Source organism: Chionomys nivalis, chromosome 9, assembly GCF_950005125.1.
Source record: "Chionomys nivalis chromosome 9, mChiNiv1.1, whole genome shotgun sequence".
In the NCBI taxonomy this organism is placed as follows: Eukaryota; Metazoa; Chordata; class Mammalia; order Rodentia; family Cricetidae; genus Chionomys; species Chionomys nivalis.
Window position 1 is genome coordinate 53,205,377 of NC_080094.1, and position 16,205 is coordinate 53,221,581.

General features: G+C 40.8%; 1 protein-coding gene across 3 annotated transcripts in view; it reads left to right on the plus strand.

Moving 5' to 3' along the window:
• Catsper2 (cation channel sperm associated 2) overlaps window positions 1–14,768 on the plus strand; it is a 19,017-nt gene extending 4,249 nt beyond the window's left edge. For 2 of the 3 annotated variants that reach the window (XM_057780599.1, XM_057780598.1), the window contains exons 5-13: window positions 4,031–4,203; window positions 4,683–4,838; window positions 5,272–5,396; window positions 9,000–9,178; window positions 9,381–9,480; window positions 9,745–9,774; window positions 11,514–11,839; window positions 12,078–12,245; window positions 13,461–14,725. In XM_057780599.1, the coding sequence (XP_057636582.1) occupies window positions 4,031–4,203; window positions 4,683–4,838; window positions 5,272–5,396; window positions 9,000–9,178; window positions 9,381–9,480; window positions 9,745–9,774; window positions 11,514–11,839; window positions 12,078–12,245; window positions 13,461–13,492 (1,289 nt within the window). In that variant the 3' untranslated portion in view covers window positions 13,493–14,725. Of the gene's footprint in view, window positions 1–4,030; window positions 4,204–4,682; window positions 4,839–5,271; window positions 5,397–8,999; window positions 9,179–9,380; window positions 9,481–9,744; window positions 9,775–11,513; window positions 11,840–12,077; window positions 12,246–13,460 lie in introns of all 3 variants that reach the window. The other variant, XR_009057714.1, reaches the window with a different exon arrangement.
• The last annotated feature ends 1,437 nt before the right edge of the window (window positions 14,769–16,205 follow it).

Consider the following 16,205-nt stretch of genomic DNA (forward strand, 5'->3'; position numbering starts at 1 on the left):
TTAAGGCTAACCTGCACTGTGCAGTAACTCTCTCAAAAGATAAAGTTCAGCCGGGCGGTGGTGGCGCACGCCTTTAATCCCAGCACTTGGGAGGCAGAGGCAGGCGGATCTCTGTGAGTTCGAGACCAGCCTGGTCTACAAGAGCTAGTTCCAGGACAGGCTCCAAAACCACAGAGAAACCCTGTCTCGAAAAACCAAAAAAAAAAAAAAAAAGATAAAGTTCAGCCGGGCGTTGGTGGCGCACGCCTTTAATCCCAGCACTCGGGAGGCAGAGGCAGGCGAATCTCTGTGAGTTCAAGTCCAGCCTGGTCTACAAGAGCTAGTTCCAGGACAGGCTCCAAAACCACAGAGAAACCCTGTCTCGAAAAACTAAAAAAAAAAAAAAAAAAAAAAAAAAAAAAAAAAAGATAAAGTTCATAAAAACTGCTTAGAATGAAAGAACAGTAGTAATTCTTGATGGTGGTGCCGCATGCCTTTAATCCCAGCACTTGCAAGGTAAAGGCAGGCAGATCTCTGTGAGTTCAAGGCTAGCCTGGTCTACAGAGTCAGTTCTAGGACAATCAAGGCTGAGGCCAGCCTGGTCTACAGAGTGAGTTCCAGGACAGCCAAGGCTCACAGAGAAACCCTGTCTCGAAACACCAAACCAAACCAAATCAACAAAACCACAAGCCAAAACAAAGTCCCCATAAGTATTTATTATTCTGTTTTCATATGATATTTCTTAAATTTTGAGGATTTTACCATTTTTGTATTATCATTTTCTCATATTATCATATTTTATTATTTTCATATTATGTAGCTTGACCAAATCAATTAATTTGTGACAATCTGTTTTACATATTTATTTAATTTTTATTTATATGTGTAGGTGGTTTTACATGTGCGTGCATGCAGTGCCCATGGATGCCAGAAGAGGGCATTGGGTCTCCTAGTTACAGATACGGTCCTCTGAATGGTTGCTGGGAATAGGGGACTCTGCCAGTGCTCTTACTGCTGAGGCACATCTCCAGGCCCTTGTAATCTTACTTGTTTAAAGCCGAATGCTTAGGGCTTGTAGTTTAGCCCGAGGGTGGAGTGCTTGCCTAGCATGTACAAACCCCTGAGATTGGTCCCTGGCATTTCAAACAGAACAAAATAAAAGCAAAACATGCTTGTTTTAATTGTAAGCACTATTTGAACTCATGAATCACAAGTTGTGATTTTTTTTCCCCAACATCAGCAATTGATTTTGGCCAAATATTTATACAAATACCAGTGTGCTATTCTGCTCTATGATGTTGGATTTTCCTTACAACCAGTATGAACTTAACTGGTATCTATGAAGTGACTGATTTATGTTGTTGTAGCAATAGATGCTGTCTGTATCAAAACTGCCTTGTCTTACAGAATTGTATACTTTGCCTGGCCTATCTGATTAAATTCCTGCCTTCTACTCCAGAGAAAGATTGTATTGTACTGGGATTGGCTCTGTTACATTAAGGTTCTTTTGCCTTGCTAAGGCAAGCTGAATTGTTGACTGGTTAGTTTGTTGGTGCTGGAATCCAAACCCAGGTCCTCTGCAGAACAATAAGTGTTCTTAAATGCCAAGACTCGCTAGTGTATAGAGATGGGTTTTACTATAGCCCAGGCTGGCCCAGAACTTCCTATGTCGCCACAGTTGTCCTCAGTTTCAATTCTGCTTCAGCCTCCCAAGTGCTAGCTGGATACAAGTGTTCAACACTAAGTTTGAGTTTGTTTTTTATGTAAACTAGGCTGCCCTCCAGAGGAGTGCCCCACAACACCTGGCTTATTTTGTTCCAGGGTCTCACTGAAGTCTTGGATGGCCTACTTCACTGTAATCTGAGCTTCCTTTGAACTTTTGATCCTCCTGCCTCAGTCTCCCAAGTGGTAGAGTGAAAGAATAGTAATATTTTCATCTCCAGACAGTACACCTTTTCATTAGCTGATGCAGCATTGGCAGTGGTCACCCCTCACCTTCTGTCTCTCTTAAACAATTTCTGCTGTTTATTTTTCTGATTTTTCTTTAGTTATTTAGCAATAATGTTTATTCAGTTTTGCTTTCACAGACAGGATTTCCATAAAGAACAATGAAGTAATTTGGGACCAGAGAGACAGTTTACTGGTTAACACACTCACAACTGTCTATGACTCCAACTCTAGGGAATCCTACACTTTCTTCTGCACACACAAACATGTAGCATAAATTCTAATTATTCTTAATAATAAAAACTTAGAGTCAGATATTAGGGGGCAAAAACTAAGAGATCAGAGAAGCAGTGTAGCCAGCCAGTAGAGAGATCTTTTATCTCTACCAAATCCTCAAACTGCCTCCTCTGACTGCATCCTCTGACTGACTGCTTCAGACTGCTGCCTTAAACTGCTTGCTCAGACTCCAATGAGCTCCTGCCTCCTCCCACTTGATATTACTCTTTCCGCCCAGCCATAGCACTCCTGCCTCCACCTTCCTAGTGCTGAGATTAAAGGCGTAGGATCCCAAGTCCTGGGATAACCTTTGTGTGAGCTCTGACTGGATCAATTTTATGTAGCCTAGGGTGGCACTGAGCTAACAGAAATCCGTCTGCCTCTGTCTCCCAAGTCCTGGGATTAAAAGTGTATGCCACCACTCCCTGGTCTCTAGTGGCTTAGCTCTGCATTCTGATCTTCGAGCAAACTTTATTAAAACACAAACAAAATATCATGACACAAACACACACATACACACGTGCATACATATACTCACACACACATGTTGTGAGACTTAAATGTGGTCCTTAGTGCCTTCTAATACCATAATCCCCTGCTTCTGGGAACCAGAATTTATTATATGTTTGTTTAATTACTTGTGTGTGTGTGTGTGTGTGTGTGTGTGTAGGTAGGTAGGTACATGTGTCATGGCTACTAAGAAATAAAAATCATCTTAGGACACATCAATTGTAAAAGGCATCTTTGAAATTATTCAGAAGTTTAATTTTTTAAAAGATTTAATCTCATATTTCTATATTTTCACTCTGTTTATAAGACCCATTGCTTTCCTATAAACTTTAGGACAAACTTAACTGTACAGCATATGGTGGGGGTGTAGTAAAGAGGGAAATTTTTCCCCCCACCGGAAGATGGTGGCACCCGCCTTTATTTTTATTTATTTATTGATTGATTGATTTCTTAAAGATTTCTGCCTCTTCCCCGCCACTGTCTCCCATTTCCCTCCCCCTCCCCCATCAAGTCTCCCTCCCTCATCAGCCCAAAGACCAATCAGGGTTCCCTGTCCTGTGGGAAGTCCAAGGACTACCCAAGTCCGTCCAGGTCTAGTAAGGTGAGCATCCAAACTGCCTAGGCTCCCACAAAGCCAGTACGTGCAGTGGGATCAAAAACCCATTGCCATTGTTCTTGAGTTCTCAGTAGTTAAAGAGGGAAATTCTGTAGGGGCTGTATGACCATAGAATGGGTTGTAAGCTTGCAACTGTTACTTATACCAGCAACAAGAAGTAAAGTATAGCTGTTGTTTTGTGGGTAGTTCTGCCCTGTATTAGACAGGTTGAAGCAAGAGCACTTGTTACTCTTGCAGATGATCCAGGTCCAAGTCTAACATCAACATAGGGGCTTTCAACTGTAACTCCAGTTCTAGGGGATCTGACACCTTCCTCTGACTTCAGGTAGAAGGCACACATGTGATACATATATGTATACACATACATACATGTAGGCAAAATACTCATAGATTTAAACAAATTTTTTGGGGGGGGGATTTTTTTGAGACAGGGTTTCTCTGTAGCTTTTGGTTCCTGTTCTGGAACTAGCTCTTGTAGACCAGGCTGGCCTTGAACTCACAGAGATCCCTCTGCCTCTGCCTCCGGAGTGCTGGGATTAAAGGCGTGCGCCACCACTGCCCGGCAGATTTAAACAAATTTATGAAAGAGAGAAATTCAAGAGAAATGGAATAGTAGTGGTCACAACTCTGGTTTATAAGTGATCATCCTTCATTATTCAACTTCTCACTTAATTTTTATTTCTCCCTTGCTCTACCTTACAGAATTGATGGAATCCACAAATACTAAACTGTGGCCATTGAGACTGACTTTGGAGGTGGCAGATTGGTTTATCTTGTTTAGTTTCATTTTAGAGATCCTTCTAATGTGGATGTCTGGCTTTACTCTCTTCTGGAATAATGCCTGGAATGTCTTTGACTTTGTTGTTACCATGCTGGTAAGGATAAATATCCTTAGGATTAGTTAATGGGACCAGCTATATGCCTTGGTAAATTAAGTTAGCTAAAACATCCAGGAAGGAATATATAAAAATTTATCAAATTTGCTGCTTTGATTTTTTCCCCTTAAAGCTAAAAATAATTGCAGAAATTATTGTCATTAAGAGTATCAGCCCCTAAAATGACATCTGCTACTTACTGAGCACAAGTGACAGCCACTATTTTAAGTATTTTTTGTGGGTTATCTTCTTTATGTTCTGTAACAACTCAAGAGATAAAGCACTAATTTTATCGCATTTTTAAATATGTAAACAAGCTGAAGTATAGAGCTTAAATAGATTAATATAAAAAGACTAAATAGCAAACAGTTCCCAGATTCAAAGTGAGACCCAGAAAACTATGAAGAAGACAGGATCAACAGGGACAACTGTGCCTGGGTTCTTTGGGTATCCTCACTTATTGCCTGTATCTCCCACAGTCTCTGCTTCCTGAGTTTGTGGTGTTGATAGGAGTCTCGGGGACGTCCGTGTGGCTCCAGCTACTGAGGATCTCCCGGGTGCTGAGGTCTCTTAAACTGTTTGCACGATTCCGTCAAATTAAAGTTATTATATTGGCTCTGGCCAGGGCCCTGAAGGTGACTTAAACTGATTAACCTAAAGTAGAATGGGGGACAAGGTAGAAAGCATGGGTTTAATATTTAATATGGTCAAAGAAGATCGTGAAAGGTTCTATGAAATGTTCTTGTATGAGAACATTTGTATGTCCTTAGGAGCATCAGCCCCTAAAGTAACGTCTGCTAGTTACTGAGCACTAAGTTTTAAATAAATATTTATGTGGATTATCTTCTTTATGTTCTGTAACAACTCGAGAGGTAAGTACTAACTTTATCCCATTTCTTTTATGTTTAAACAAGTTGATGTACAGAACTCAAAAAAAAAAAAAAAGTAAACTGTTGTGGGTTAGAGTTGCGCTTGCTCTGGATTAGCCGGGAGATGACGTGGTGTGCTGGGCTGGGCTGCTGGTGAGCACCCTTGCCTTACCTACTCCCAATTTGAATCTGTCTGTAGAGCATGACGTTCCTCTTGATGCTGCTGCTTATCTTCTTCTACATTTTTGCTGTAACCGGTGTCTACTTCTTCCAAGACTATTCCCGTTCAACTATTGAGAACCTGGAATACAACATGTTCTTCTCGTAAGCATGGCTAAGGGCAGTCTTCATGAGGGGAGAGGTTTGTATGATACTGAGATGCTCATCCAAAGCACAGAAATACAGAAACTAGACTGTCTGGTAGGAGGGTGGGACAGAATACAAAGAGGAGAAAGGAAGGCGTAGTAAGTATAGCTAGCTCTGATGTTGGGCCTAGGACAACCAGTTCTGGTTTGTCTGTGTTTTTAAGTTTTTTGAAATTTTTAATTAAAATATAATTGTATCCCTTTCCCTTTCCCTCACTAACCTTTCCCATGTCCCCCTCCCCAACCCCTCTCTTCCCCCTTCACTCTTTCTCAAATCAACAGTCTCTCTTTTATTATTATTGCTACACATATGGCATAAATATGTAATATGTAAATACAGTCTGCTGAGTGTTTATGTGTATGATTTCAGGGCTGATCACTTTGTACTAGATAAACTGATTGGGTGATCCACCACAGGAGACTAATTCCCCCCCTCAGCAGTCATCAGTCAGTTCCCTTACTTACTTGTCTAAGGGTAGGATCTCTTGAGATTTCCACCTTCCACATTAGCGTCTATTGGTTCAGATCTTGCCTAGGCAGCCATATTGCTGAGATATTCTGGTTGTAGCTTCCCTGTCATTTCTAGGAGATGCACTCTCAGAGCAGACTTCGTGTTCCCCTGGCTCTTAAATTTTTCCTGCCATATATGTAGCAATAATAATAAATATTATGAAAAGCAATTTTTTTAAAATATTTATTTATTATTTATTACGTATACAATAGTCTATCTGTGTGTATCCCGAAGGCCAGAAGAGGGCATCAGACCTCATTACAGATGGTTGTGAGCCACCATGTGGTTGCTGGGAATTGAACTCAGGACCTTTGGAAGAGCAGGCAATGCTCTTAACCACTGAGCCATCTCTCCAGCCAGAAAAGCAATTTTTTTAAAAAAAAGAGATTTATATCAAAAACATTCCTTGCAAGAAGAAAGTCCATTTAAAATTATTGACTTGGGATCCATTATTTTTACTCTTCTTTTTCTTGTATTAGCAGAACTTGAACATAGGATTCCATGCGTGCTAGACAAGTGCTCTATCACTGAACTATCTCCCTAGCATGTATTTTCTTTTTTTTTAAAAGATGTGTTCTTGCTAAATTGATCAGACTGACCTGTAACTCAACTCTATAGCTTAGGCTGCCCTTAGAACTTTTTCAAGTGTGTATTAACACACCCAACTGGAGTCTACTTTCAGCAACATCTCAGAGGTGGTTTTGTTGTGTTTTATTTTAAGACAGCATTCTCCTTTATAACCCAGGCTGGCCTTGGCAGGTCTCCTGCCTCTGCCTCCCAAATACTGGGATTACTATATAATTAGGTCTTTCTTAGACAATTTTTGTTTGTTTTGTTTTTGAGGCAAGTGGAGTTGTAATTTTCTTTGGGCCACCAACCAGCTCCCAAATAAAGACTCAGAGGCTTATTATTAATTACGAATGCTTGGCCTTACCTTAGGCTTGTCCCACTAGCTCTTTTAACTTAGCCCGTTTCTGTTCATCTACATTTTGCTTCAGGACTTTTTACCTTTCTTTCGCTCTGATGTCCTACTTCCTGCTTCTTCTCTTTCTAGCCAGCCCTGGCATCTCCCTGGCCTCTCTTTCTCTTTCTTCTCTTTTTCTTCTCCAAGCCTAAATTCCCCCTCCTACTTATTCTCCCTGCTCAGAAGTTCCACCTATACCTCCTCCCTCGCTAATTGGCCATTCAGGTGCCTTAGGCAGGCAAGATAAAACAGCAACACATATTTACATAATTAAACAAATGCAACACATTTTACATAGTTAAACAAATATTCTGCAACATAAACAAATGAAATCCATCTTAACATAGTTAAACAAATGCAACACATCGTTACATAGTTAAACAAATATTCCAAAACAGGCAAGGTCTTGAACTGGCTATGTAATAAAAGATGGCGGTGAACTCCTGATCCTCCTGCTTCCACTTTCCAAGTACTGGAATGACAGCTCTGTACCATGATCACACCTCTAAACTCTTACTTATTTTTTAATAAGACAGGGTCTCAATGGATGTTGTGGGATGGGTCTTTAACCCAAGGGTAGGGGCAGGGATTTCACTGTTTACCTCTGACTGACCTGGAACTCACAAAGATCTACCTGCCTACATATTTCCTGAGTACTAGGAATAAAGGAAAGCACCAAAACACTTGGCTTCAACTCTTTTTTTTTTTTTCACTATGTACGTCAGGCTGTCCTGAAACTCACTATGTTGATCAGGCTGGCCACCATGCCTGGCTGTCAACTCTAGACTCATCAGGTACTTTTGTAAAGAATTCAGAGCAGGTTGAAGTGGGTCATTCCTGTACTCTTAGCCCTTGACAGCTGAGGCAAGAAGATTGCTTCCAGTTCTAGGTCACCTGGGTTGATGAGGTGAGTTCTAGACCCATGGCTACACAATAAGACTTTTTTAGAGAAAAAGCAAACTTAAAACAAACATGAGAAATAAATAGGAAAGAAGAAAATTTTAGATAGTTTGTTTTTATGGACAAAAGATTTTATTTATTTATTTATTTATTTATTTATTTATTATGTATACAATATTCTGTCTGTGCATGCCTGAAGGCCAGAAGAGGGCGCCAGACCTCTTTACAGATGGTTGTGAGCCACCATGTGGTTGCTGGGAATTGAACTCAGGACCTTTGGAAGAGCAGGCAATGCTCTTAACCACTGAGCCATCTCTCCAGCCCCTGGACAAAAGATTTTAGGAAAGAGAAAAACTCAGCACTTTATACATACTAAACAAATGTTTTATGAGGTAGCTTTAGTCTTTAATCCCCAAATAATTCATTTATAATTGTGTCAATTTATATTTTAAATGTTATTTGTATATATTATCATTCATTATATGGGATTACCATTCATTTATTTATCTAACAGTTGATACTGTTCTGAAACAAGTACAGATACAATGTTAGATAGGAACATTTGTTAAATTTCTTGTATTATATAAAAAATGATATCTAAAAATTATATGGAGTAAGGGGTCAGAGAGATGACTCAGTGGTTAAGAGCACTGGCTGCTTTGGCAGAGGACCCAATTTTAATTCCCAGCACCTACGTGGCAGCTCACAGCTGTCTGTTACTCCAGTTTGAGGGGGTCTGACACTCTCACACAGACATACATACAGGCAAAACACCAATGCATATAACATAAATAAATAGATAATTAAACACACACACACAAGATTTAGTCAGTATGTATTTATTGAGAAAGCAGCAGTCCCAGGACTAATAGAATATTGAGAGATATTTATAGGATGTTGAACATAATAAAAGTGATTTTGGACTGAAGAATGGTTAGCTAGCAAATATCGATAATGCTAGAAAAGGAGCCAAAATCAGAGCATATTACAAGTAAATGCCCTTATGTAGCTTTAAGAATAATAATGAGACCAGGCACAGAGGCAGGAGTTCAACTCTGTGAAGTCAAAGTCAGCCTGTGGACATAGTGTTCCAGTCTAACCTGGGCTGCATAGTGAGACTCAAAACAAAACCCAGTTTCTGAAAGGTTTAGATCTCTGCTTCTTATATTCACTCGTTGCTTTTTTAGGGACCTACTCAATTCCCTGGTGACAGTGTTCATCCTCTTCACCTTGGATCATTGGTATGCAGTACTTCAGGATGTCTGGAAGGTGCCAGAAGCTAGCCGTGTCTTTAGCAGCATCTATGTGATCCTTTGGTTGTTGCTTGGCTCCATTATCTTTCGAAATATCATAGTAGCCATGATGGGTAAGTCCAGAGAAGGTACAACTTTGCACAAGGGATGGTGGGAAAACTGGCTGTTTGGGGTTGGTGGACAACTGGGAGAGAGCTCAGTGTGTTAAGGAAGTTTGGCTATTGGAACGGCTATTTCACTTTGTCTCTCCCACTTGAGCAGTCTTCTTGGTCTAGTCACCACCACCTTCTAACTCTCAATGGCCCTTTGGGGCAGTTACTAACTTTCAGAATATCAGAAATGAGCTGAGTGAGGAGATGACCCACCTGGAGGTTCAGTATAAAGCTGACATATTCAAGCGACAGATTATTCAGAGGTCAGCTTCTATGTGTTCAAACCCCATGCTATTTCTCAACTCATTTCCTGTTTCTTTTCTTTGGCCCCTATGACCACAGTTTTGCCTAGAATTAAGAAGTCCCCATTCTTGTTTTTCTTTATATGCTATGGGGGTTTCTCCACTCCCCTTCATTACTTAGTTGTCTTTCTTTATAGATCTGAATTGTTTTCTTTATTATACTTTTTCTGAGCTGTAGCTTTTTTTCTAATTTTAATTTCTTTTTTGTTTTGTTTTGTTTTGTAGGAGACAACACCTGTCCCCTGGATCAGTAAGGTAAAATAATAACAACATGGATGACAGGTTAGTAATAAGTATGTGGGTGGGACGGAGATATGAGAAGGATGGTAGAAACTGGCGAAGATGAAGGTTTGCTTTGAGAGAGAATCCATGGTACCCCAAATTATCTATCTTTGTCCTAACTCTCTAAGACCTTTATGTGGCTTTATTTGAAAACGGAGTCTTTGCAGATGGGGTTAGTCTAAAGATCTGAAATAGCTCATTCTGGGTTATTTGAGTATGTTCTAAACTAGCAACAAAGATCCTCTAGGAAACCAGGAGACGACATGGCAGCAGAGAATAGATGAAGGTGGGGGGTCTTTTGTATAGTCCTGGCTGTCCTCAAACTCGATGACTGGCCTCAGGCTCACAGAAATCCTCCTGTCTCTGCCTCCAAGTGCTGGAATTAAACATATGTTCCACCACACCTGACTGATTATTTTGTTTTTGTGGAGATTTTTTTTCCTTCTTAATTTTTTTAAAATTTTGAACATGCCTTTACCAATCATGACTGGCTATGGTTGTAGTTTTAAACAAGGTTAACTAGGACATCCTCATTGAAAGAAATAATGTGAGTAAAGATTTGCAAGCAATGAGATTTCCATGAGTATCTCTATGTGAGAGTGCTAACAGCAGAGAGATCAGCTGTACAAAACCCTCATGTGTGTAAGACAGTAATGACCATTGTAACATGGCAGAAAAAGAGTGCCAGGAGACGAGGTGAGAGAAACAGTGGATTGTGTATGAGCTACTTTTCTGCAGCTGTGATAAAACACCATGACCAAGGTAACTTACTGAAGGAAGAGTTTCTTTTGGCTTATGCTTCCAGAGGGAGTGGAATAAAGGCAGAGGAGGCATGGCGGCAGGTAGTCAGAGCAGGAAGCTGAGAAATCACATCTTTAACTGCAAACAGGAAGCAGAGAATGAACTACAAGTGGGACAAGGCTGTGAATGCTCAAAATCTGTCTTTACTGACACCTTCCTCCAGCAAAGCTCCACTTCCCAAAAAGCACCCCAGCTGGGCACCAAGTGTTCAAAGACATGAACCTGTGGAAGGTTGTAGGCAGAGTTTTTTGATGGGACCACCAACTCCCCAAAATGACCACACAGAGACTTATTATTAATTATAAATACTCAGCCAATAGTCTAGGCTTGTTGCTAACTAGCTCTTTCAACTGAACCCATATTTCTTATCTACGCTCTACCACATGGCAGTACCTTTTTCAGCACGGCATGCTCATCTGTGTCCTCTGCATCTGGCTAGCAACTCTGCCCTCCTTCTTCAAGAGTTCCCTTAGTTTGGGTCTCCCACTTAACCTCTTCCTACTTGGCTATTGACCAATCAACTCTTTATTTAAACAATGAGAGCAGCACATCTTCACAGTGTACAAAAGGATTATTCCACTGCAGGAGATAATACTTGTGCAAACCTTCCCAGCATGGGAACATGATTCTGTAGGGCTATCAGAGATTATTGTAGGCTCTGAGCAGAGGAACGGCATGAAGTGATGTACATTTAAAAACAGGATTTTCTGTTGGACTGGTATGGGAAGGAAGAGAACAGTTAAGAAAGATACATTGGGGATGTCTGAGCTGGGAAGTACCTAAGCCTAGAGTCTGAGAATAGTTTGGCTTTAAAGCTGTAAATCAAAGCTTTAGGGACTAGCATGATAAATGGACGATCACATCTTGCAAATATATTTGAAGGAATAAAGTTTGTTTCTTTATATGTATAGAGGAACAAGTCAAGGAAAGCCCTCCGAAGACTTATTAGGACATTCTAAAGAGTCTGTAGTCAGTGATCCTGGAAAAAATGATGCCAACAAAAGCGAAGATGTCGACAAAAGTGAAGATGCCGACAAAAGTGATGACTCCGAAAACAGTGATGACTCCGAAAACAGTGATGACGCCGACAAAAGTGATGATGCCGATGAAAGTGACGAAGTCGGGAAAGTACAAAAAGAACCACCAAAAGAACCACCAAAAGCCAAAGTCTACTCATCTTCCTCTTCTGATGCTTCATCCTCCTACAGTTCTTCGTTAGCTGATTTGGATCATGTTGGTAAGCAGAATAGGACCTTCCATTTGAATTCAGATTCATCTCGCTTAAGAGAACCACAGCCATTTTGTTTTGCAGCCCAGGATGACTTCAAACCCTCTGTTCTCCTGCCTTGTATCCAAATGATGGGAGGGCAGGCATGTATTAGACATCCATGTTGTCACCATCTCCTCTTCTTTCTCCTTTTTTATCTCACCACGTCTGGCCTAGACGTGTTCTTAAGAAACATTCTTTTTTACAGATAACTTGGACTGGGAGACTCTTGTGCATGAGAACCTGCCTGGGTTAATGGATATGGATCAGGATGACCGTGTTGTTTGGCCCAGAGATTCACTTTTTCGATATTTTGAGTTACTAGAAAAGCTTCAGTATAACATGGAGGAGCGCAAGAAGTTGCAAGAATTTGCAGGTGAGGACTTAAGGCAGTCCTGGGGTCAGGAATCTCAGTTACTCCGGCTATTCTAAAACAGCAACTTAGAAAAGAGCTAGAAAATAGGCTTCTCCACCAGGGGGCGCTCAAGTCTCACAAGATCGGAAAGCTTGATTCTCATGAAGATAGATAGTACTGATAGAACTAACTGATAGTTCTCAGAGGTTGGTACTGTTGAGAATCAGGCCAAGGTGGGTTCCTGCTAAGTAGTGCAGCAGATTGCCTTCTCCTGGAAGGCCAAGGCCACATTCCAGTCTGAGCTGTAGGGCTCAGGGTCGCACTGGGAAGCTGGAATTAGAAAAACCCACACATAACTACTCCTCCATCCTCAGAAGATATCAAGGAATAGGCATCAACCTCCTGATTGGAATTGGATAGAAGCCGAAAACTTACCTGCTCCAAATCATTTTTCTTACATTTCACCCTTTGGATATTAATTTGAATTAATAAAATTAAAAAAAAAAAGGTAGTAGGAGTAGATGAATGAAAGGAAAATGTCTACACACAGACAGAGTTAGGAATAGCTCTTCTTTGTCTTCTCCTCCTCCTTCTCTTCTTCCTCCTTCTTCATAGCAGGCTAGGAAGCAAGCGTCTTTATCTACTAAGCTACCCTGGTATCTCTGTTACTTCTCTTTGTCCACTCAGCAGTTACACCTCAACTTCCTTTCATGTCATATATACATGTATGTATGTATGTATGTATGTATGTATGTATGTGTGTGTGTATGTATGATCTTATGTATCTATATAAAATCTAGGACCTGCAAATGGAGAAAGTAAATGATATTTGTTTTTCCAAGACCACAGAGCTCCACCCTGCCTTGATAAATTTGTTTATGGTGCTGAAGAGAAACTAGGTTTAAGAAGCATAGAGTAAATATCTGTCGAGATGTGTGTGAGGGGCTGGAGATGGTTCCGCGCTTAAGAGCACTGGCTGCTCTTCCAGAGGTCCTGAGTTTAATTCCCAACAACCACATGGTGGCTCACAACCATCCGTAATAAGATCTGGGGTACCCTCTTCTGACATGCAGGTTACATGGAGGCAGAATACTGTATATGTAATAAATAAATAAATCTTTTTAAAAAAAGATTGCTGTGAGAATCTGGAAGGCAGGAAGCAAGGCCTTTAGCAAACATGTGTGTACGTGTGTTCGTCCATCCTCAGCACTGGCCTCACAGTCTGTCTCTTTACAGTCCAGGCCCTGATGAGTTTTGAAGACAAGTAAAGGTACAATGGATGGCGGCATATCTCTCGACCCAGCAAAAGCTAACGAAGGGAATAGTTGAAAAAAAGAGAATTCAAAATATAAATATCTAATAAAAACCACTAGTGAATATTTCTGGTAAGTAAGTTAATTAAATATTTTTATGAAATGTAGATGATACAAAAAGGCAAAAAGTACTTGAGAGGCTGTTGGAGCCTGTGCTTCCTTCTGACTGGCCAGCCTGTCTGCAGACCCTGATATGGCTCTTCATGACCGTACAGTCTAGCCCATTTCTTGTAACTTCTACTTCCTAGTAAGAGCGCTGGTTTCTCTTTGTCTTGGCTACAGTCTGTGCAGGCTTCTGTGTGGAATAACCCTGTCCTCAGAGATGTCGGTTTAACTACTTGAAAGGTCAGGTTTCCATCGCCTACTCTGCTAATGCTCCCTTGGGCAGCATTGACTTTCTTCTCAGCACTGGGATACAACCTGGGCTTCATCCATGGTGGGTCCGTGCTTTAGCAGTCACATCTCTAGCTTCCTCTTCACTAATCTTAATGGACTTGACTTCAATTCCAGAATCAGCCAACAGTCCAGACCGAATGGTCCAGAATACTCCCACATACTATTGGCTTCGGTCACATATTGTTCATACCCGTATCTGGACCAAAGACAGTACATTTCTTCATCTCCCTCGTCATAGGTCAGGGACGTTTTCATTTCAGTTTATGTTCCACAGTTTGTAGGACCTCAGAATTGACATAATTTCCATCAAAACAGAGACACCTTATTGTGTGCGTGTATATGGTTCCAGAGATCAACCCCATATCCTCATACATCCTACCACTGTTCTATAAACCCCAGCAGGAAGCCCTTTATAACTGAAAGAGCGACTATCAAGCTGACCATTCTACTGTGGAAGGACTCAAGTCTTTTTGGTTGGTTGTTTTTTGGAGATAGGGTCCCTGGTTCTGTCTACCCCACGCTGACCTCAATTTACTATGCAGTACAGGCTGTCCTTGAACCCTGCTTCAACTTCCTGAGTTACAGGGTTACATGCCCAGCATAGGATTTATTGCTTTGGAAATGCTTGTTATTAAAAATTCTATCAACCTTGGCCAAGGAGATGGATCTGTGGTAAAGAACATTTGCTGCTCTTTTAGAGGACCCGGATTCAGTTCCCAACACCCTCATGGTGGCTCACAACTGCCTGTAATCCAGGTCCAGGAATCTGATGTTCTCTTCTTCTCTTCTCAGGCGCTGCATGCATGTGGTGCACAGACATAGATGCAGACAAAACACACATGCACATAAAAATCAATAAACATTTAAAAAAATTCTATTGCTTGTTGAGTGCTTGATATGTAGAAACATTTTATCTATTATATGTATATTTACATGCTATACAATGTATTCTTTATGTGGAGTATGTGTGTATGGCCATAAAATAGTCAGATGTGTAAGATAAACTCTCATTTAAATTTTTTTAATTGAAAACTTCTTTTTCTTTGAGATAAAGTTTCTCTCCATAGTCCATGCTGTGCTAGAACTTACTATGTAGCCTAGCCTGGCTTGAGCTCTATGGATAGTTAGACCTTGTCTCAAAAAACAAGCAGGTTGGGGAGATGGCCTGGTTGATAAAGTGCTTGTTGGCGAAGGATCAGGATGTAAGTTCAGGTCCCAGCACCCACACAGAAGCCAGGCATGGCAGCGTGTGTATTACCCTAGTCCTGATAGGCAGAGACAGGTAAACCCCAGGGCTCACTTGCTAGCCACTCTAACTAAAACAGAGTTCCAGGTTCAATTAGTGTCCCTGTCTCAAAAAAAAAAAAAATAGGTGGAGAGTAATAGAGGAATGCATTTGATGTTGACATCTGGCCTCCACACATGTATGTGTGGGTATGTACCTGTACACATATGACCACACATGCATGCAGCACTTCTACCCAGCCTCACATACAAATAAAACAAATACCAAAAATAAGATAAAACACTAAATCGTATACTTTAAAATGTTTATGTTATATGAATTATATGTCCAAACGATGTATACAAAGGTTTCTTTTTTATTAGACTTACGTTGTCATTTACTTTGTATGTGTCTCTGTGTCTGAATACCATAAAGCATGAGTGGAGATGAGACTTGAAATCAGTTTATTAGACTTGACAGCTGAGCCATCTTACCAGGAGGATTTCCTGAAATCAAGAACAACACATTTGGACATGGTGGTGCATCCTTGTAATCCCAGTACTTCAAAGGTAGGGGCAGGGGATCAGGAATTAAACGTTGAGCTAAGGAATGACTCAGCCAGTTTTTACCTTTATTTCTGGCATTTTATTGCTTCTTAGCGAGCATCATCTGAGAGCTGAGCAGAGATCACTGATTTGTGATTCTCCTGCTTGGGTGACAGAGTGACTTGTATGAACTAAGGGCATCTTCTTTGCTTGTCTTTTTTTTTTTTTTTTTTTTTTTTTTGAGACAGGGTTTCTCTGTGGTTTTGGAGCCTGACCTGGAACTAGCTCTTGTAGACCAGGCTGGTCTCGAACTCACAGAGATCCGCCTGCCTCTGCCTCCCGAGTGCTGGGATTAAAGGCGTGCGCCACCACCGCCCGGCTTTGTTTGTCTTTTGTTATCTATATTCTGCCTCCAGGAACTGGACTTACAGGCATGTGACAAAACACTCAGCCCGAACAAGCATTTTTTATTTCCTTTTCTTTCCTTTTTATGGTTTTTTGA